Source organism: Procambarus clarkii, chromosome 82 (genome assembly GCF_040958095.1).
Source record: "Procambarus clarkii isolate CNS0578487 chromosome 82, FALCON_Pclarkii_2.0, whole genome shotgun sequence".
In the NCBI taxonomy this organism is placed as follows: Eukaryota; Metazoa; Arthropoda; class Malacostraca; order Decapoda; family Cambaridae; genus Procambarus; species Procambarus clarkii.
The window spans coordinates 7,304,563-7,326,092 of record NC_091231.1 but is presented as its reverse complement, the minus strand read 5'-3'; the positions used below and the strand labels follow the sequence as shown (position 1 = coordinate 7,326,092).

At 36.7% G+C, this 21,530-nt stretch overlaps 1 protein-coding gene and 1 long non-coding RNA gene across 3 annotated transcripts in view; one reads left to right on the top strand and one right to left on the bottom strand.

The window, feature by feature from the left end:
• LOC138358263 (uncharacterized) overlaps positions 1-21,056 on the top strand; it is a 23,321-nt gene extending 2,265 nt beyond the window's left edge. The window contains exons 2-3 of one of the 2 annotated variants that reach the window (XR_011225298.1): positions 8,740-8,841; positions 20,917-21,056. This is a non-coding gene — a long non-coding RNA (uncharacterized lncRNA). Of the gene's footprint in view, positions 1-8,739; positions 8,842-20,905 lie in introns of both variants that reach the window. The other variant, XR_011225299.1, reaches the window with a different exon arrangement.
• LOC123764349 (colorectal mutant cancer protein) overlaps positions 728-21,530 on the bottom strand; it is an 85,365-nt gene continuing 64,562 nt past the window's right edge. Inside the window, 6 exon segments of the mRNA XM_069316062.1 lie at positions 728-7,962; positions 12,658-12,760; positions 15,680-15,870; positions 17,052-17,186; positions 19,164-19,428; positions 20,884-21,530. Coding sequence (XP_069172163.1) covers positions 7,867-7,962; positions 12,658-12,760; positions 15,680-15,870; positions 17,052-17,186; positions 19,164-19,428; positions 20,884-21,530 — 1,437 coding nt within the window. The 3' untranslated portion in view covers positions 728-7,866.

Here is a 21,530-nt window from a genome sequence, read left to right as displayed (position 1 = left end):
TTTCTCTCATCTTTTATTTTTTTCATGCTATGTAACTGTTATCATTTTTATAAATTTTGCAATTATTTACCTACTTATAAGTTTCTTAGATTAAGGACCTGCCCGAAACGCTGCGCGTACTAGTGGCTTTACAAGAATGTAATTACTATGCTATGTATCCTCACAATCCCAATGTACCTTTTTGTATATATATAAATAAATAAATAAATAACAGTAATTGGTGACTGCTGGGAACAAGCCTAATTAATGTAATGACTGATAAAAACTGAATGCTGTAGGTGTATGGAGTCAGGCATAGCCCCACCAACACCAGGAGGCCCTAGCAAGGGGCCTGATGGCTGAGTGGACAGTGCTCGGGGTTTGTAGTCCTAAGGTTCCAGGTTCGATCTCCGGCGAAGGCGAAAACAAATGGGCAGCTTCTTTCACCCTGATGCTCCTGTTCACCTAACAATAAATAGGTTCTTGTGAGTTAGACAGCTGCTACGGGCTACTTCTTGGGTGGGGTGTGTGTAACAAAAAGGAGGCCTGATCGAGGATCGGGCCTCAGGGACGCTAAGCCCCGAAATGATCTCAAGATAACCTCAAGATAGCACTGAGGGGATCCCCGGGCAATGCCCTCCTCTCAGTGGACAACGATCATGGCAGCACTTAGCAAAGCATTCTGTACTAAAGTACTGTATACAAATCTTAGCATAATAAACACATTATGATAAAATAAAATACACTGTGAAATGCCACATTATCTTTTGATTAATTTTATTATATTGTATTTCAATACAAATTTAGTCTATTTTTATAATACAATAATTTCATAGATAATTTACATATAAACTAATTTTATAATGCATACAGAAAGATGCCTTCTGTATCACCTGATTTGCTTCATGAGCAATAAAGAGTCAACACTGAAAGCTTAACACTGAAACTCTGTTTAACACAGAAGTTGACCGTTTTCTCTCTATTTCTTAGTGGAAGGTTCATCATCATTAATTAATCATCAAAATATATTCCAGGAGTAAAGCAGTACTAATGGAATATATTCTGTACAAATTAAAATCATAAAATCAATTTTCACTAGAAACCTCTTAAAAGGATGTAATGCGTTGTGCAAGATTTGAAAATATAAATACATGTACAGTTTAAGTGAACACAATGTTGGTTATGATGTTCACGGCGAAAGCAGACATTCACAGCACACTGATGCAGTTTCTTGTCTCTACACCTCATGTTTCTTTAGAAAATAAACTTTAGAAAAAAAAATTAAAAAATAAAATAAAAATGTACCTACTAATTAATCTTTTTCAAATTTTCTTAAAAGGTTGTAAATTTTCTTACAACCTGTTAACATTTCTCAATTTTGTTAGAAATTACCTACATAGAATTATCTGTTAGATTAAGGACCTGCCCAAAACGCTATGTGTGTTAGTGGCTTTACAAGAATGTAAAAACATCAGTGCTATGTACTTTCATAAACCCAATGTACCTTTTTGTATATATATATATAAATAAATAATAAATAAATCTGTTCACATCTTGTACAATGGGTACAATACTGTCGTTATTGTATGCCTTGTACTCATTTGGGTTTCCAGTCATATCAGAAAAGACTATTCCTGTCCACTGTGCCCCTTAAAATCTTGGATATTGTGATCATGTCATTCATAGCTTCACTGCCTTAATGCTCCCTAATGATTACCTTACTATGTGATGGTCTCCTCTGATTTTTTACCTTGAATGATTGAAGATTTAGCTCCTTTAGTTTATCTTCATAGCTGAAATATCTTATTTCAGGTAGCAGTCTTGTGGTACATTTCTGGTTTTCACTTTTGTTATTTACAGGGTATGAGTGCCATGCAAGCACAGCATACAGTAGGACTGGCTTCAAATAATGCTACATAGTGTTCTTACGTAAGACTTGTGTTTACCACTCCTTGATATTTCTAATTTACTAAAGAGTACATGTATTACTTGTCTCACTTCTCAGCTTGTGCAGTAACCATTCAAATAATAATTTTTGCAGTTCAGCTATGGGTATATCATCTTGCAGATCTCCTTTGTTCTTATCCTTAACTAGTTTTGAATCAATTACATACATTTACATGAAGTACATTTTCTCAGGTAAAGTGTTTACACATTTCTGGAAAAGTAATGGTCCCTAAACTAATTTCTGCAGCACCACCCTCATGACCAGTCTCTATTCTGATATTTCATCTCTCATGACTACTCTAATACTCATCAGCAAATTCTCAGTTAAGTGCCTTGTTTGTCATAACAGCTTGTTTTCGTGTTTGATTTATTTATTGACATTCTGTGAGGAACTGTATCCAATGTCTGTGGCAATCTAGGAATATGCAGTCCACAACCATCATTTTCCCATCTGATTTTGGTGACATTGTAGAATTTTGTCACATGCACTAAACAAAGCTTTTCCCCCTGATGCCATGGTTTTTTGAGTTTTGAATTCTGTTCAAAGACTTAGTTCCAAGCAAATAATGGAAAATGTAAATATACTTATGGCCTACATTGCAGAATTTTCTATGGTGATTTTGACATACCTGAACTGTTCTTTTAAATACTGTACAGCATTTACTAATGCTATATACTGTATTATAGCTTCTGTCTACCATCATTAAATAACAGAACTCTGGAACTGAAGCCAGAATCAGAGATGTGAGTCAGCAGTACTCAGAGTGTTTTGGGAGGATTTACTGGGCGCAAATCCTTAACTGTAGCCTCTGTTTAACGCAACAGTAAAATGTGTACTTGGTTGTAACAACGATTCTTCACGGCGGGGATCGTATTCCAGGAACTTGCCCGAAACGCTATGCGTACTAGTGACTGTAAAAGAATATAACAACTCTTGTATATATCTCAAAAAAAAAAAGTGTTAAGTATCAATGTAAATACTATTGTACAGTATTAGAGCCGTCTCGATAGATGCAGGATGATACGATGCCGATTCGTAATTGTGTATTGGGGAACCTCGCTAATTATATACAGTACAGTACAATTATTAGTTAAATTATATAACATAAAATGTAAAATTAACAAAAAGTCAATGTGTTTACAGTACAATACAGTACTTTAAAAACTAAAACGATGATCTAAAGTATAAATAAAAAATTAATAATTGAAAATAATGAAGTAAAATATACTGTGGAATACCCAATAGATGATAAGAAGGAATAAAAAGGAAAATCATAAACACAAAGATGTATATAAGCATTATTAAGTTAATATTTTATTCAAAATGTATCTATGGTGAGTAGTGACATCCATCCCTAAAAAGAGAAGAAACCATACAGGTTTGATTTCTTTACATGCTTTTATATTCTGAGCTTTACTGCATAATATATGCAGATGTGTTTACCTTTTTTTACTTGCCAAACTTCAATAATATTTTTCAATCAAAAAAATGATTTTGATAGAGTATTACAATGTTAAGTCTTCAGTGTTTTACTACAGGTGATATCACAGATGCAGTGTGTATATATATATATATACTATCAACACTTGTTCCTATTCTCTCTACACATCTCATATCATCAATACTGTATTACCACCCTATCTCTAATTGTTTTAGTATAAAACAAAGGTTATGTGGTATGAACACAAATTATATATAGTGGAAGAAATATTAAATGCATATACAGCATTGACAAATATTTTTGGCAGCATACATTAGCACTTTATCCTTGTACATAAATTTAATTGTATGTAAATTGCTTAACTACCTAGTTAAAATGCAAGAAATGTCATACTTGTTATTCTTGAACTCTTCATATTGCTGCAAAAATATATGCACATAAATAAATAATTACTTAACTGAATTTTTTTATCACATAGGCCACAAAATTTTGAATTACAGTAAATATTTAGCATTACTGTATATTTTAAATAGCAATTAAGCCTATTAAAAAGAAAATAGCATATTTCTAGGCACTGGAATCCAAATTAAAACCAGACTCGGCCTTAAAATTTTCATTACCATATAAGCAGTATCAGTATACAGTGTAAGCCTGAATATACCACATGACACCATTTTGCAAAATGCCACAAAACATGTTGTGTAACTCTTGGACTGTTCAGCTATCTAAATGTACTAATCACGGTGCACATGACAAAAAATAATTAACAAATCAAATGGGAGATAAATGTATATGGCAATCTGTGCACAAGTAATTGCAGATAGTGTTTGGAGCAGCTAAAAAGAAAATTTACTGTAATTTGGTTCTAATTTTAGAAGGTCATGTATCTAAATACATGCAACCTTGCATGAGAAATTTGAATGTAATTCTACATAAGCCCAGTTAATATTTTGATACACAGTTCAAAATAGGCAGTACAGTATTTAGCAACATCACATATTGTTATAAAATACTAAAACAAACTTGATAATTTGACTGTTTTCTATGAAATACCGAAGAGAGTATCAGAATTTGACATTTAACAGGTTCATATATCTAGTTGATGGCTACCATATCCAGCTAATGGCTACCATTTCGAGTTGATGCCAATCATGTCTAGCTAATGGATACCATGTCTAGCTATATGGCTAGCATTATCTGATGGTTACCATATCTAGCTGATAACTATCACAACTAAAAGCAAATGAATAACAAGCAACCATCAATTCTGATATCCTCATTAACAATTACTTGTATCACTTTTTCTTGCAAAATCAACACATTCATTTGTTGAACTGATGTGCTAAAGATCAATGCAGGAGGGATGACACACAATGCTTTCAGATTACTATAATTTAGGGCCATATGCCAGTTTATTAGCTACTTAGCAATAAGTCATGTGTTAGGAAGCAAGTAATCTTATTAGAATGAGTCAATACATAACTAGACAAATTTTGAAAAATCCTTTGATGCCTGTGCCAGAAAAAAAATAAACAATAGATTTGGACTATTATTCAAAGCTGTAGTTCAACTACTGTATTTGCTACATATAGTGGAACCTCGAGTGACGAGCAGCTCCATCTATGAGCATTTCGAGTAACGAGTCAGCCACTCGCCGAAATTTTGTCTCGACTGACGAGCTTCCGCTCCATTATTAACAAGAAAACCATGTGGTGCTTCCTAGTGTTCAGGCTGGTTCTCGCAAATTCTCGGACGCCTCCGACAATGCAAATCAATGGGTTTTTTTTGTTTAAAGATGCTAATAATGCTGGGATGTAAAGGGGTGACTGCTGTAATGTTGCATAGCATTTTTGTTAGAAATAAAAAAATTAAACATTTTGAAAAAGAACAAATATCAAAAGGTTTGTTCAGTGCATGTCAGGTAGGCTGCTCCATTTTCTATGAAAAAATAACAAATAAAATAATTAAAAAAATTTGAAAGAAAAAATGTCAAAAAGGTTCATGTAGTGTATGTCAGGTAGGCTGCTCCATTTTCTATAAAAAAAAAATTAAAAAAAAAAATTAAAAATATTTGAAAAAATAAAAATGTCGAAAAGGATTCATTCAGTATATGTCAGGTAGGCTGCTCCATTTTCTATAAAAAAATAAAAAAATAAAAAAATAAATAAAAAATGAAAAAAGAAAAAATGTCATAAAGGTTCGTTCAGTTTATGTTAGGTAGCCTGCTCCATTATTTAAATAAGCGAATATCATATGGATGTTTTTCGGTAGTGGAACGGATTAATTTTATTTCCATTAATTTAAATGGGGAAATTCGTTTTGAAAGACGAGCGTGTCACATGACAAGCTCGATGCCGGAACGGATTAAATTCGTTAATCGAGGCTCCTCTGTATGCATCTTATGAATGACATCTAAACAGTAATATTATTTTATTTGCTACTGAACTCTGACACTCATCCCTCTTATACAGCTACAGTTCGTCATTCAGAAAACTTGTATTATACTTTTGAGGAAAAAGGAAATTCATTTTTACCAAATCCACATTTGACCCTTAATAGAAACAATATGATGCAGGAGGTTAATGATTAAATTTCCAGGGAGGTAAGTCTGCAGGTGGCTAGTTCAGATCAGCAGCTTAATATTTTCTTGGCACACAGGCATTTGGAATGTGTGTCAATAGCACCCAAAGCTTAGAAACAAATGGTAAATTGAATAGTAGAGATGTGCAGGGTCATGCATTGGCTGAATTGGGTTAGAATGTTAGCATTAATTTATTTTTTCTTCATTTTAGTTTTAAATTTCCTTACCCATTACTGTAAACTTACTTTGAGACTCCCTACATTGAGTCAAAATTCAATACTATTGCTCTGAATTTGGAGGCCAATGACTTTCTTTCCAACAAATCAATTTAGTACAGGTATCTATTTCACAGATCACATCTGAAGTTTTAAAGAAGCAACAAACACAACATAATTTGCCATTAAGGCTGTCTACTGAGGAAATTTCAGAAATAAATTCATGAGGAGTGTGCACTGGATGAACACACGGGTTTCTATCTTATTTCTGACTATAATTCTTGGTTTCTATTATGAGTCACAAAAACTTTGTACTTTACATATAATCTCTAATAATGCATTTGGACTAGTTTGGCACTCATTTGTTCACTTCATTATTTATGCACGCATTACTTTCAATTTTTTACAAACTATTTCAGTGTCATATTGTAAGCTTTAATTATATGGTAGTATTTTCTAAGATCAGCTTAAATATTAATTTCTGGAATTACCAGTCAATGATTAGGGGAAAATGTTTGTTAAATTGTCTTTCCACTGAACAATGATAGGCGAGACTGCTATTTTAACCATAGCGGTAATGAACACATCTTCATATTGGGAACAAACAATAACTAACGTTCCTTTGTTAGTGTGTGTCACAGCCATCCATACCTCAGCAAAATTCAACTATAATTAATATGGGAATAATATCTTGATTTCACAGAAAAGCATATTATGAATCTTCGCCATATATTGTATGTACATATTGAGGAAACAGAACAAACGTCAATAAAGTCAAATTTGTATACTGTACTGTAACTGCGACATAAACTCGTTGTGCCTCACTCACTACTTATCATATCATAGTTTTGATTGCCATCAGTTTATTAAGGAACAATAATGATTTGCATAAGTACAGCTGCAACAAATTTTCTGTGATTCTCAGTTCTCAGCATATTTTCATCTTTCATTCAATGGAACTGTTATTTTCCCCACAAGAATTTTTGCATTGTCTATTCCTTGCAGTCTTGTTTCTTTTCTATCCCTGATTGTGTTTCCTGAGGAGTCTTGCCAACATGCCAAAGATCTTACAGATCTTACCTATACACTAGTCAGTGAAGGCAGAAAAGTTCTCCAAAACTAAAGTCAGAAACAGTGTTGACCATTCTTGATGGAAATATAGACAAAAATATATAAGGTCATTACTGATTTTTTAATTTTAGTTTTGATAATCTTATCATTTTCATCAGGTTTTAGACGATATATTCTTTCTTTAATTATGACTACAGTACTGTCAAAAATCAAACATAATCCATATTTTGTTAGTTTCTGAGGATACTTAGTCATTTGGTTTAAATTTGAACTACATGAAAAGGCTCTAAGGTACCTTTTTCATGTTCTAACATACTTATAGCTAATTTTCTATATTTTTTTTCTACCGCTTCAAAAGACTTTTCTTGTGCATCTAAATTGTACATTGCATAAATGGTTCTCATCTATGGTACATCAATGAACAACTGTCATACATTCTAAGTCATGATAATCTTGGAATGGTGGAAAATGAGTGTATTATGGTCAGCTGCCAGCTGTTTATGTCGTAAGACACACTTGCGACTCTTGAGTGGAAAGTTATTGCATAGACAAACTCTTTCACACTTTAACAGTACAGATAAATAACAAATATACTATGAAATACAAAAGTATATAACCAACATATATATCCTCAGAGTGATGTCTCACTAGCAGTTGAGATCATTTGTGTTTGCCTGGAGCCTGTGTCATCCTCCAGTGTGGATAACTTCTGCTTCAGAACACGCACCTGAAAACAACGAAACTTAATTCTTAATTCTGTAAAAATAAATCATAATGTATTAAAAATTTCTGGACTTGAGCAAGTTATTTCTCTTTGAATACTCTTGATTTTTTATGTATCATAAGGTCAAAGTCAAATCGTTGTAAACATACACACAGAAATCACAATAACATGATATATCAAATGAACAAATCCATAAGAGCCTTGATGATGGTTTGAACCTACGCACGGGATGTTCCCAGATGCGCCTTAGTCAACTGTACCACAACATGGTAAAAGAATTGCCACCTGGAGTGCTACTGGGATCCTTGTGAGGGCAGTAGCACTCCAGGTTGCAATTCCTTTACCATGTTGTGGTACAGTTGACTAAGACACATCTGGGAACATCTCGTGCATAGGTTCGAACCCTCATCAAGGCCCTTGTGGATTTGTTCAGTTGTAAATATACATTATTTACAAGGATTACTTTGCAACCATAACCATTTTACCATCACAATTGTAAGACTGAAGAATAATTATCATTCCTCACATAATTAGGAATGTTCAGTCAAACATTTGACCTTTAAAACAAGAATTTGGACACAGGATGAGCAGCCATTTGTTGGCAACAGAAAAAATTGTTACCCTATGTGGTACTGTAGATTCAAGAAATTAAAAATATAAATCTTCCTCAAAACACTGCAATCACACATTACACCAATTGCCCCCAAAAAATGACATGATTAAGGATACTTTTTCTTAGGTGCACAACACAGTTTAAAGAATGTTTCTCCTTATCAACAGACGCTGTAGGAAGAATAAATCTTATGCACTGCCTGGAAGCGAGGTGACTCGAGAGTAGTCATAGATGAGGAAGCCCACAACCCCTCAGAGCAAGTATGTCTGGTGAGTTATAGGGAAATGCAAGCTGACCCCAGGAAAGGTAACCTCTTCCAACATTGATCCAAGGAACCATCTTAAAGTAACCTTAAGGTAACCAATGAAGTCAGAAATTTATCAGGTACTGCCAAACTTATTAGAAGGAATCAAAATCTGACACCCCCTACCTACCCAATTACATTGTCCATGGAATGCTGCTGTGTAAACCACTTGCTAATTTTTTTTCTAAGTCCTTATACTTAATTCCTTAAGAGATTTCCTATTTAATATACTGTACTAACACCAAAATGGTTCCTATTTGTGGCAGATTTCAATAACTTGTCCTTGAGCAAGCCAATTATTTTAACAGCAGTGCAGTACGGTGGTTAAACAAATCGTTTGCAGAATTATTTGGCTGTTTCAGCTCTTTGTTTTCTGTGAACTTTGCAGTTATCTATATTGCCTCATTTACTTTTTTGGATGCTTTCTCAGTGTGTGGGTGATTGTATCAATTCACTTGCTCTCTCTACCTCTGTGAGGTTCTGGCTCGTGTCCCTGGTAGGCCATACAGGACACCTATGGTTGATGTGTTTCAGTAGATGGAAGACATCTCAGTGAGATAGCTTCAGGGAGCAACTGAAAGAAATGTTTCGTCGCATTCAATGCTGGTATTTTAGTTACTTTTGTTCGACTAGGAAAGCTATTGGGTAGCAATGCTAGTTATGCTGAAGCATTCAACATAAAAAAAAGAGACTAGTGTTTAGTATTGACTGAAAGCTGAAATTGGTTCAAAAATTGACTGTTAAGCATGGCACAGGAGTTTGGCATAAGGACAAGAATTCTTTTCAGATATAGGACAGCAAAAAACTAACTCAAACTCCCTAGTGCAAATGGCTGCCAACAGGTGGTGTGAAAGAGTAGTCTCTTAAGAATCCCATGCCACTGGCTTATGTTGCATTATTGTAGGGCTGTTCCATATGCAACAAGAGTCATGGAATCTAACCCATTGTGTTCAGTTAACAAATCTTATTTTGCTATCTGCTAATTCTGTAGATAAATCTAGCTTGTCCGGTGTCTAATGTTAAGCCTTGAACCCATGGCTCAAGCAGTATGGTGGTATTGCAAGGTATAGTGTAGGTTGTATCAGTTAAGAGATATACCACATTAGAACCTGTTGGTATAGAGTAAGCTTCACCCATCATCCCAAGCTCAGCTATAAGGAGTGAAAATTGCCCTCAGGCCAAAGCCAGAGATTAGTGAGGTCGGGTCACTCTCAGTGAGTCGACTCGGGCATCCACCATGTAGCCATGATGTCACCTATCTACATGACTTCTAACAACCTATTGGAAAGCTGGCATACCCATATCGTTGAAACAGTTTTCCTGATTGGTGGAAACAAAAGATAAAGCCCTGGATAGCTGGAGTAGTGTGAGCTGCTGCCCAAACCTCATTCCCGCCATAACTGCTATCAACATATGAAGTGCTGAAATAAGCTGTCAGGCCAAAAATCTAAACTACTTTGTTCAAGTCCAAAGACTTCAAGTTAATTCAGTGGATCATAAAATACCATGCAAGTGGAAAGGAATCCCCAGTGTGACATTTGCCTTGAAGTGTAACTGTTATAAAGCAAGATTCACAACTGATCCATTCAGAAGCAACAAACTGGAAAAGTGCCTAAGTCCATATCATGATTCGTCTGGATAATCATAAGAGTAACTGTCTAATTAATGTAACAAAAGAGTAAAATGGTAAATGTTTCAAGTATGACATGTTTAAATTAATCTTGAGGAAGATAGATTAACTCTAGCCATCATTCTGTTGTTTGCCACTTGTCCTTTTTTGCATTCTGCCATTTAGAAACTGTGTATGTTAACATGTGTGAACCCATGTGATGTACTGCGAGTATTATTGTAAGGGCACAAATGGCCTGCATCCTTCGTATATCCCGGGTCACGATTTATTGTTCTACTGAACACACGTCACCACATTTGTAGAGAACACCTCTCATGCCATGTACACCACACCAGCCATGAGTCTGTCATGTCCATCACGTGCGAGATCTTGCTAGATACCATATGCTGTCAAATGCAGGCTTGACAAGACTGGCACGCCACTTACTAGAAAAGCTGCCTCGAGGAGCTGATGGTTGTCATCTATGTGGCCATGTGTGAATGAAGGTTAAGGCCTACAAGTTATTGAAAGTATGGTTACTCTGTTTTGATTTACCATTCCTGCTCACCTCATTAATCACCTGCAACAGGTAGGGGTCGAGTGTTAAGTACTTTATTGAAAGTGATCAAGTAGTATTCTGAGTGATACCATATCACTCAGCCAAGAAGGGTGCATGTGTACCCTTTAAATACATACATACATACATACATACATACATACATACATACATACATACATACATACATACATACATACATACATACATACATACCACACATACTACAACATACTACACACGTCAGCTTATGTCCATGTATTTTTTGTGATATTTTGTGCATATCATTGAGTGTTCTGAAATATCCTGAAAGGAACTCACATTAATTCTTGGACACTTGCTTACATCTTGCCGAGTCCATGGATGCATTGCTGAAACCATCTGCCATTGCAAAGTGGTGACATAGCATGCAAATGCAAGCCAGACACAGTGAAATTGATAGGTGGTGCCTCAGAAGCCCCAGCTTTCTGCCTTGGTAAGAAACCAGTCCATAGCTGATTATCACAAATTGAAGCACCTGATAAAGTGGAGGATTACCTGTCAATTGTGTGTCGATGATTGAGGATCAACATCCCCACAGCCCAGCCTTTGACCAGGCTTCCTGTTGGTGGTCTAGTCAACCAGGCTGTTTGATAGAGCTACTTACAGCCTGAGGTATGAAGTCGCAGCCAGGCTGATCAGGTACCCTTTGAAGGTGTTTGTCAAGGTATCTTATGAATACTGGAAGAGGTTGTCTAATTATGCCTGTACAGTATATTCCCCAAGATCAAATTATTGACCCTTCCCGGGATGCACTACACTAGCTGACTAAGTCCTCGGTACCTATTTACTGCTAGGTGAATAGAGGCATTAAGTGAAAGGAAATGTGCCCAACCGTTTCTGTCCCACCTGAGATTTAAACCAGAGATTCTTGATTTTGAGTAGAGGATGAACCCTTCTGTACTACTCATCAGGTTTTTGAGCCTTGGTAATGGAAGGATGTTCGGACATCAATCTTTAACCTTTCACTCCAGGTGACACAGCAGTAATTAAGGATTTGGTTGTAAACAATTTGATGGGTTGTGCAGCAAGGAAAACTATCAGGGTAAAATTTAAGATAAGCTATAAGAAAGGGAAAGCTTTAATATTGTTAATGGTAGACATAATTCATAGACTTTTGTGCCTTCCAGCAAATTATTTTGTTATACGTAATTATTATTCCTAAAATAAAGGTTGAAATTTAAATTACCTGTAGAAACCACATCATCCACTTTCATGTTTCAGATCTGCTTCTGATAACTGGAATATATACCCAAATCTAGTTATTGCATGATATATAGGAGATCCATGAAACTAGCACACTGAAGAGATGTTTCATAATTTTTAACACAAATCAAAGAGCCATTTGATTACATGTACATGCCACAGAGCCAGTAAAATAAACATTCCAGATCAAAGCAGTCTGGTGGTTGACATAGAAATATTAATACAAAATGATGGATATTTATTCAAATTTTGCCATTATTCAGAACATTGGCCATGCCTCAGACATCATAAATAAAGCAATTGACTTTATAGATAGTTGATTAACAGTGGATAAGTATTAGTACTCTGAAAGTTTACACATCACTATTCACCTGGTGAGCATGCCTGTCAACCATTCCCATCATTTGCTGTTCCATCCGCTTCACCTTTAGTGCATATTTCTTCTTAAGGCGATCTACGGCTGTCAAAAGTGCTCTGCAAATATAAATTAAATAATTACTAAAGCAGCAAACATCGCTTGAATGTTTACTGCTGTTTAGCAATATTTAACCACTGTATTGCACAGATATAAAATATGACAAGCTCCCAGTGCACAGATGAAAAATGTATTCTCCCAACTTTTTTCTTATTATATTGTTAAAATGCATTCTTTGATCATGGGAAACTAAAAAAAAAAATTGTATGTGATATACTGTACTTTGGCTGTAATGGGACGAGGAACTCTGGCAATATTCGTTTGCTGTGAGAGGACACGCTAGCGGTGGTGTGCTCCAGCCAAGCAGTGTGACAAGGACTGCCGCAAACACATTTTTACACATTTATTTCAATGTTTTATATGGTTTTATATCTAGCTTTGCAGTAATATTATTCAATAGTGAGTATAATATTACTAGCTCTATCAAACAGCCTGGTTGACTAGACCACCAACAGGAAGCCTGGTCAAAGGCTGGGCTGTGGGGATGTTGATCCTCAATCATCGAGGAATTTATATAAAATGTGTGGAACATCGCTATGCTAAAAAGTATGGTGCTCATATCTAGTGACACATATAATTCTTAGATCAATAAAACAGTGTTTTTGTTCTTATTACACTATATACACACACATTAACACTTTTGCGCTTTGGGCGAGCGAGCACCAGACTACCCTAAGGTGGGCCGGGCATTCCACGTGAGCGCACAGTAATACTGAAAAGTGTATACGTACTCTTCAATTTTGTCACCTCAATTCTCGTCCTAGTTTTTCATTTTGGTATCAATGTATTCACAAAAGAATTCCCTACAGGAGTATATGCATATAAAGTCCAAAAGTCCGGCGTACCACCCGCACCAAACCGTGAAATTGGCTGCGCGTTACCCATGAGCGTGCAAGAGCAATAAAATGTGTATATTATTACTCTTTTTCACTTTGGTCACCTCAATTCTCGTCCTAGGTCTTTCATTTTGGTATCAATTGGTGTTCGCAATGCATATACCCTACAGGAGTATATGCATATAATGTCCAAAACCGTGGCACGTCCCACCCGCAGCCAAGGCAAAAGCAGGCCGTGCGTTTTTTATTTTTTGATGCACCGATGCATCATTCCCGCACATTCGTCTAATAAATTTTTGACGCCATACAGTACTGCGTCGTCCCCGGGTAAAAGTGTTAATTATGTGCACACTTTGAATTATTATGTACATTTCCTCTATTTTTATTAACTACAGTATAATGAACCACTAAGTAATTCTGGTGTGAATGGTGATGAAATCTTAGCACAGTACTGTATAGAGCTGCATGCTACGACCAGCTGACTCAAGCAGCCGACTATACCTGACAGAGCAAAATATCCAGACATATACAGTACTATGCACATCACTATTATCTCTTCAAACACTGCTATTATTATCAGGTTCCTGTCACTAAATCATGAATATGAATAATTTTCCACAAGATTATTTTCTAAAGGAACACCACACTTTGCATGATGCATAGATTTACAAACCTCGGCTGTGTGCTGTAAATGTCCACCTCCTGCTGTGAACATCATTACAAGCATTATAGTCACTGATATCTGAACTTATTCATAATTTTTATTAGTCAGGATCATCTGTGTCACTATCCTTGCAAAATAATTGCAGTTACAGTTCTTATTTTATTCATGATTATTTAGAGGTCCTGTAGCCCCAATTTGTGTAGCTGTGCTGTGAGCTACAGCAGCATGTGCCAGCCTCAGTCGCTCTGGCAGTACTGAGGCTCTTATAGCCAGGAGGGATGCAGGCAATTTTTTTTTCAAGATGGCATCTGTTTACTGGAGTTCTGAGGAACAGGGTGTGAAACCTGTGCACTCACAGGTATTTTGAATCTTACGCTTTACCTAAAAACAACCCTGGTTGTGGCGCACACCATCGATGAAACAACCCTGGTTATGATGTGCAGTTGAAGGGTTAAAATTCACCGACAATTTTATCATGGTGCCATTGCTCTCTGCCCCTCTCTAGAGGTTGAAAAGAACTCTGTGACTGATAGCCCCTAGTAGTTTGGGACTATATCAGCATTGTAGCTTCATGGGACCACAAGAGGCTCTCCCCAGAAAACTAGATCAAAATCTATTCAAAAACATTGAAATAATTATATAAAAATATCTTTGTGGCAGCCTCCACCACACTGCTGGGCTGGAGCAAACCACTGCTGGTGAGTACTCTTTCAACGCCTGAATACTGCCAGACTTCCTCATCCCATCATGACCAAAGTATGGCACATGCAATTTATTTTTAATATTCACATGATCAGAAAATGCATTTTAACAATATTGGAATGAAAAAACATTTGGGTGGAATAATCATTTTTATGAGGACAGGGGGATTGTCAATTTAAATTAAGGGGCAGTACAGTGGTCAAGAAAATGCTTTGCCCTTGCTGTCAAACTCAATTTTGAGACTTTAATTAGAACTAATTAAATTGTGTATTGAGCAAGGAAACTGCAGTATAAACTTATTAACACAAAAATAAAGTCCTGTACATTACTGAATTACTGCACAGCCTTAGGCTTAAATCTTAACATAATAGTCAATAATACAAGATTCACATTATACTTAATACTGAAATTAAATATATAATTGTGACAAATACAAATTCTGTTTTCACTAGTATTAACAATAGTAAAATATGTTAAGTGTACAGTACTATATTTTCATTCTGTTAGAGCTCTCTAGATCTGTAGGTTAAATATACACTAAAAACAGATACAACTAAATTACTTTATCAAACCTGTGGAATTATTACATGAATTGTTATTATCTATATATTCAATACTAATTTAACTTTATTTTCCAGTCAAGGAGATTAAAAAATGAAACCAAACTACAGTACTTGCTTTACAATATCGTTCTTACACATTTCAAAACAACTTACCCATTGGCTTTTTTCAAATCATTGATAAATTCTTGGGACTGCATATGTCTTGCTTCAGAGTTCTTGGTTACCTTCTCCAAGGTCGTGACAAGGTCCTGCACTCGGGCCTTCAGTTGCCTTTCTCGTCTAAGAGCCTCCATGATCTCTGGAGACGAGGAGTCGACGCCACTATCACCATCACCTTCTCCATCCTGAGATTATGCAATTCGATTAACACAATCATATTTCTTAACTGTTTAATAGATGAAAAAAGTTTCTTCATTTCAGCATACTATAAATTCCCAAAACTGAAGGTGCTAATTAGTCACAACCAGATGAAAGCATAAAATTTATATTATAAATTTAAAAAATACTGTATATAAAGACAAACCAGATGATGCTAATTCCAATAGGAATTGGCATGATTAAATATAAGATTATTATGAGAGTTCAATATGGAAGAACTATATATAAAAAAAAAATAAAGCCAGTGATGAATATAATAAAATTTTCTGGAGGAGCATCAGTGGCTACCTGAAGCTATCTTGCCGAGATAACTCCATACTAAGAGGTCACATCAGATACAGAAGTTTTTGTAGGTTACCAGGGACCAAAGCCAGAATCTGGCCCAAACAGAGGAATCCACAATGCCTGAATAGCCCAAGGCAAAGCTTCCCACTCCCAGTGGTCAGGCCTCTCAGGAAAATTTCCGAACACACCAGAGAAGGTAAGCTCTGACTGTCCAAGGGCAATATTAGCAGGCACACACGGAAGAGAACCCTGAGTACATGCAGCTCAAAATGTCAAATGAGCCAAGCCCACTCAATAAGCCAGAATCAGAACACACATATGAGACTAACACTAAAACAGGAAACAATACAAAAAAACATATGGCCCCTCAGCACAAGGAAGTCTAAGGATGGCTGGCACTTAGCTTGAAGCTTTTGGGCTTGCCTGTGAGCTGGAGACACCAGAAGCACTACTAGCAGGTGTGAAAACATCAGCATCAGGAACATGACTTGGGGAGCCTGCTGGGAGCTTAGGCCGAGCTGCCTGTTGGTGGCATTTGGTGCCAACATGTTTCGAGCTTGTTTGAGTGAATCCCTTATTTTGTGTGAATCGTTTGGGGAGTTGTTGGGCAGTTTTGAGGCTGCATTTCCTGTGAACCATCCAGTTGCCAGTAAAGCTGCACTGACTTGCTGCAAGATTTTCCTAGTGGGGTGGCGAATTGTTACCTGCTCTCTGTACCTCTGGGAGCCAGGTTCTGGCTCTGGTTCCAAGCAAGCCAAATGTTACTTCCATGACTGATGTGACCTTCTAGAATGAAGCAGTCTCAAGGAGATAGCTTCATGGATCCACTGGGGGGCTTCCTCCAGAAATGTAATGCACTCACCTGGTTGCCTCCTGGGCGTAACTGTGCCAGTTCAGACTTAAGATGGTCAATGGTAGCACAGTACGCTGCTGCCTGGGCCTCGCAGGTCCCTACTCGTAATTCTAGACCAGCCTTCTCTCTATCCATTAGGTATACCTGACAAAAAATTTATAACAAATATAAATAAGTACAAATGGCCCTAGTGAACATTCTGAGAAAATAAAGTCAGCTACTGTAAGGCTAATCATCACATAGTCTGGTCAACTTGTTGAAGTTATATATCATCCAAATTGGAGAATGTCACTTACATGTAAGATAAAATAGTTTATAATGTACTTTCCAATGACTCTGACATATATCCTTCCGGATACTGTTTGAAAAGTTTCGTATGGTGCCTGACTGTCCAAAGTCATATTTGATTGTATGTTGGAGAGAAGTCAGAGACCGGGCCATGGGGACATTGATCCTCTAAACCAGCACATGGTAGGGGCAAAGGCACACAAAATTATTATTCAGAATTATTTTGGGGTTTAATATTGATTTTAGGTACATATCCACATAAACCAATAGCATTAGCAACAATCCTCAAATCATCCAGACACTACTTTTAGTAGTTATTGTATGTACTAGCTCCATCTATAAATCCATCAACTTTTGTATCTTACCTTGTATGTATGTACTTTACCTGAACAAATATTTGTATTTGTTTGTACTGTATTTGTATTTGTTAGTATGTCAACTGTATTGCCTAAATTCACAGACCAACTCAGACTTTGGTATGATTACCAAAAGATCCAACTTCAACTTAGGTTTAGCTTTCTTTGCCCCTTTCTGCAGAACTACTGAGTGATCTGTAAGTCAGACAATGTTTAAGTACACATACTTAATACCTATTCCTCTGTGTGCCTAATTATTATGCAGGTTTGTGGTCAATGGCAACTAGCTTACTCCTCAATAACATTACTGCATTTCCACCTCCTGGGTAAAGACAATCTAATCTGTGACACCCTTTCCTGCTGACAAGGTGTGCCCCAATGGCCCCCTACACTGTTATGGAATGTCACTCACCTCAGTCACCATACCACAAAGCCTACTGCAAGAGAACTTCACCTTGCAACTCTAGCTACGCTCTCTACTTTCTGCAACCTTCAACACAACTGTCATATGAGGTTAGTTGGGACAAGTTCGCTGAATATGCGACACAGTCCTTTTGGAAATAAAATATGCAACAAATTATAATCAAGAAGAAAATGAGGAAAATGAATCAGTTGAAAACTTTATTTCAGAAGACACTATGGGAAACTAGGTAAATTCATTAATAAATTTGATTGAAAAGACGTTGTTAGACAAGGAAGTAAATGAGATGTATGCCAAGTTTTGCAAAACATATGATGAAAGCAAAGGGAGCCGGTCGGCCGAGCGGACAGCACGCGGGACTTGTGATCCTGTGGTCCTGGGTTCGATCCCAGGCGCCGGCGAGAAACAATGGGCAGAGTTTCTTTCACCCTATGCCCCTGTCACCTAGCAGTAAAATAGGTACCTGGGTGTTAGTCAGCTGTCATGGGCTGCTTCCTGGGAGTGGAGGCCTGGTCGAGTACCGGGCCGTGGGGACACTAAAGCCCCAAAATCATCTCAAGATAACCTCAAGAAGAAAGCACAGTAAAAATTTGTACCAAAGCAGAACTAGAAAACAGGAATGGATCAACAGTAATTGTGAGAGCCAGAGAACAAAAGAAAAAATTGAATCAATATAGGAAGAGGCCAGCCCTAACACAGACCAGCAATACAAAGAAGCAAGAAACAAGTACATGGAAATGAGAGGCGTGGCAGCAAGAAATTTTGAGACAGGGATAGTGGATAAATGTAGAACAGAAACAGGCCTAATCTATAAATTCATTAAAAGCAAATTGCAAGCAAATGACAAAATTCAGAGGTTGAAAAGGGGACAGGGGGGGGGGGGAGCAAACAGTTCATAGAAAATAAAATGTGAATGTGTGAAACAATATTTCCTAATTTGCATGCTATGATATCTTGTGGATTGAGGGTAATCAGTATTACATAACTGATATGTCTTATCATCTTAGTTTTTATAATACATTACAGTAAATATAAAAATCATGCTTCCGATCGCACCTGGGCTCTAAGCTCTGCACGATCCTCTCTCATAGCTGTGAGCTCTTGCATTAATACTGCATTTTCTAGATCAAGCTTGTGTGCATCATGAAGAGTAAGTGGGTAGTGTCTGGTTAGAGGGTCAACATGGAGGGACTCCAAAGGAAGAAGGGAGGCTGATACATGCCCTCGCTCCTCTTTTAGCCGATTGATAGTCTCACGGAGTCGCTGTTCATCTCCACGACTTACATCAGAATCAACACCGCTAGATGTGGATGAAGTCGCACTGGAAAGATATAATCATTGTTTTCTCAATTTGTTTAAAGTAAGAATTACAGTCATTTGTACAGTTATAATAATCACATAGTATTACAAATGTAAGTATACCTGTATCAACTATTCTCATAGCACATTTTCAATATCATAAAAATATTTGCTCTACAGTACAAACTTGCACAGATACACTAATACAAGAGCACATATCAACATGTTAAACAAGCTCCATGGATTAGGGAACAGGATGCTCCTTTAATGCTCAGATTTGATATTCCCCAGGAAAGAGGAAGATATTTGATATTTAGTACCTTCATCCCCCCCCTTCCTCCCTTAAGCAAAAGTGACCATGTCCTTTTGGGAATAAAGTATGCAATGCATTATAATTTAGAAGAAAATGAGGAAATTGATGCAGTTGAAAAACCTGATTTCAGGAGAGGACAATATGGGGAACTTAGAAAGTCCTTTTATAAATTTGATCAGAAAGACTTGCTGCTAGGCAAGGAAGTAAATGAGATCTATGTCAAGTTTTGTGAAATATATGATAAAGGTACAACAAAATTTATACCAAAACACAGATGCAGATCTAGAAAACAGGTTTGGTTCAACAGAAATTGTGAAAGAGCCAGAGACGAAAAGACACAAATACTTTTTGTGTTTTTGCCCAAAACGCTATGCGTATTAGTGGCTTTAGGTATTGTACTGTATATATTAGTTCTATCTATAAATCCAACATAATGTTTGTAACTCTTCATCTATGTATGTACCTGAATAAAAAATAAACCTGAATAAATAAACCTGAATAAATACCTGAATAAATACCTGAATAAAAAAAATTGAAATTGAAATTTGAATTTTTGTGTCTTTTGAACGAGCAGGCACTAATTTCATGAAATTTTAATCATTTGTTTACATTGTTGGATGAGTTCTATCACTGTTTCTTGAGGCTTCAGTCTCATTTATAGCCAGCAGTGGTTTGTTTTGTTTTGCTGACTTTCTGGGTGTCTTCCCCAGTTGTAGCATAAACAATTAACTTAATATATAAATGCCACTGCTCCCTGTGCCTCTGTGAGGGGGGGGGGCCAGGCTCTGGCTCTTGGTCCCAGGTAGGGTATTTCTGCAACTAATGAGACCTAGTAGTATGGCACACTATCAGAGACAGTAGCTTCAGGGAGCCACAAGGAGCTCCCTCTGAAAAAATTAATTGTCTATGTAGTTTTTATAAAATATCAGTAATTTTTTTTATTGTACATAAAATTAAGAGACCTTACCTTGGCCAAGTTATGATTAGAAGCTTAAAAAACCATTTGCATATACTGTACTTTATCACTTAGTTTTTTTCATTGTATGAATTAATAAGGACAAACAAATTTTATTTTGTTTTGCAATTAATCTAGACTGCAATTTATGAAATGCCTGCCTTGTAGTTTTTAAATATTATAATTTAATTTAAAAGATATATTCTTACCTAGTATTATGACTGATTCCAGTTTCATTCCAGCTATCTGTATCAGACTGTTGCACCTCTGACCTATCCAACCGAGACAACAGGTGTCGAGCAACATTTTCTGTAGATCGTCGTTGTTCCTGAGCTCTTTTCACCAAAGCCACTAGATCATCCTGGTCAGCATAACTCCACCCACCACTTCCCACACCACCACCAGTCCGCTTCACTCCAACACCCGCAGCCTTGCAGCTTGCCAACAATAAACCAATTTCACTTTCTAGTAGAGCAACCAAGACTTCATATGCCTCTATAGTCTGGTCTAAATTCGTCACTGCCAACTGCAAGGCTATAGAGTTAGATTCATATTTACCCATCAAAATACTTAAATGATCACAGTGTGATTTAGATTCACAGAGAGTAATGGCTAACACATCATTCTGTGCTTTCAAATGGTCCACTTTTGTATGAAGTCTTTCTATCTCCACTTCAAACTCTTTTAATCTCTCGTGAGGTGCTAGAGCTCCCCCAGCAGTGGCAAGAGCATGATATAATTCCTGGGCATCACTTTCTTCCTGCACACCTGCAACTAATTGCTCAGCAACAGCTGTTGTCCACACACCCACACTACTGAGGTCAGTTCCTGTTATTCTTTGATCTCCACTCTCGGC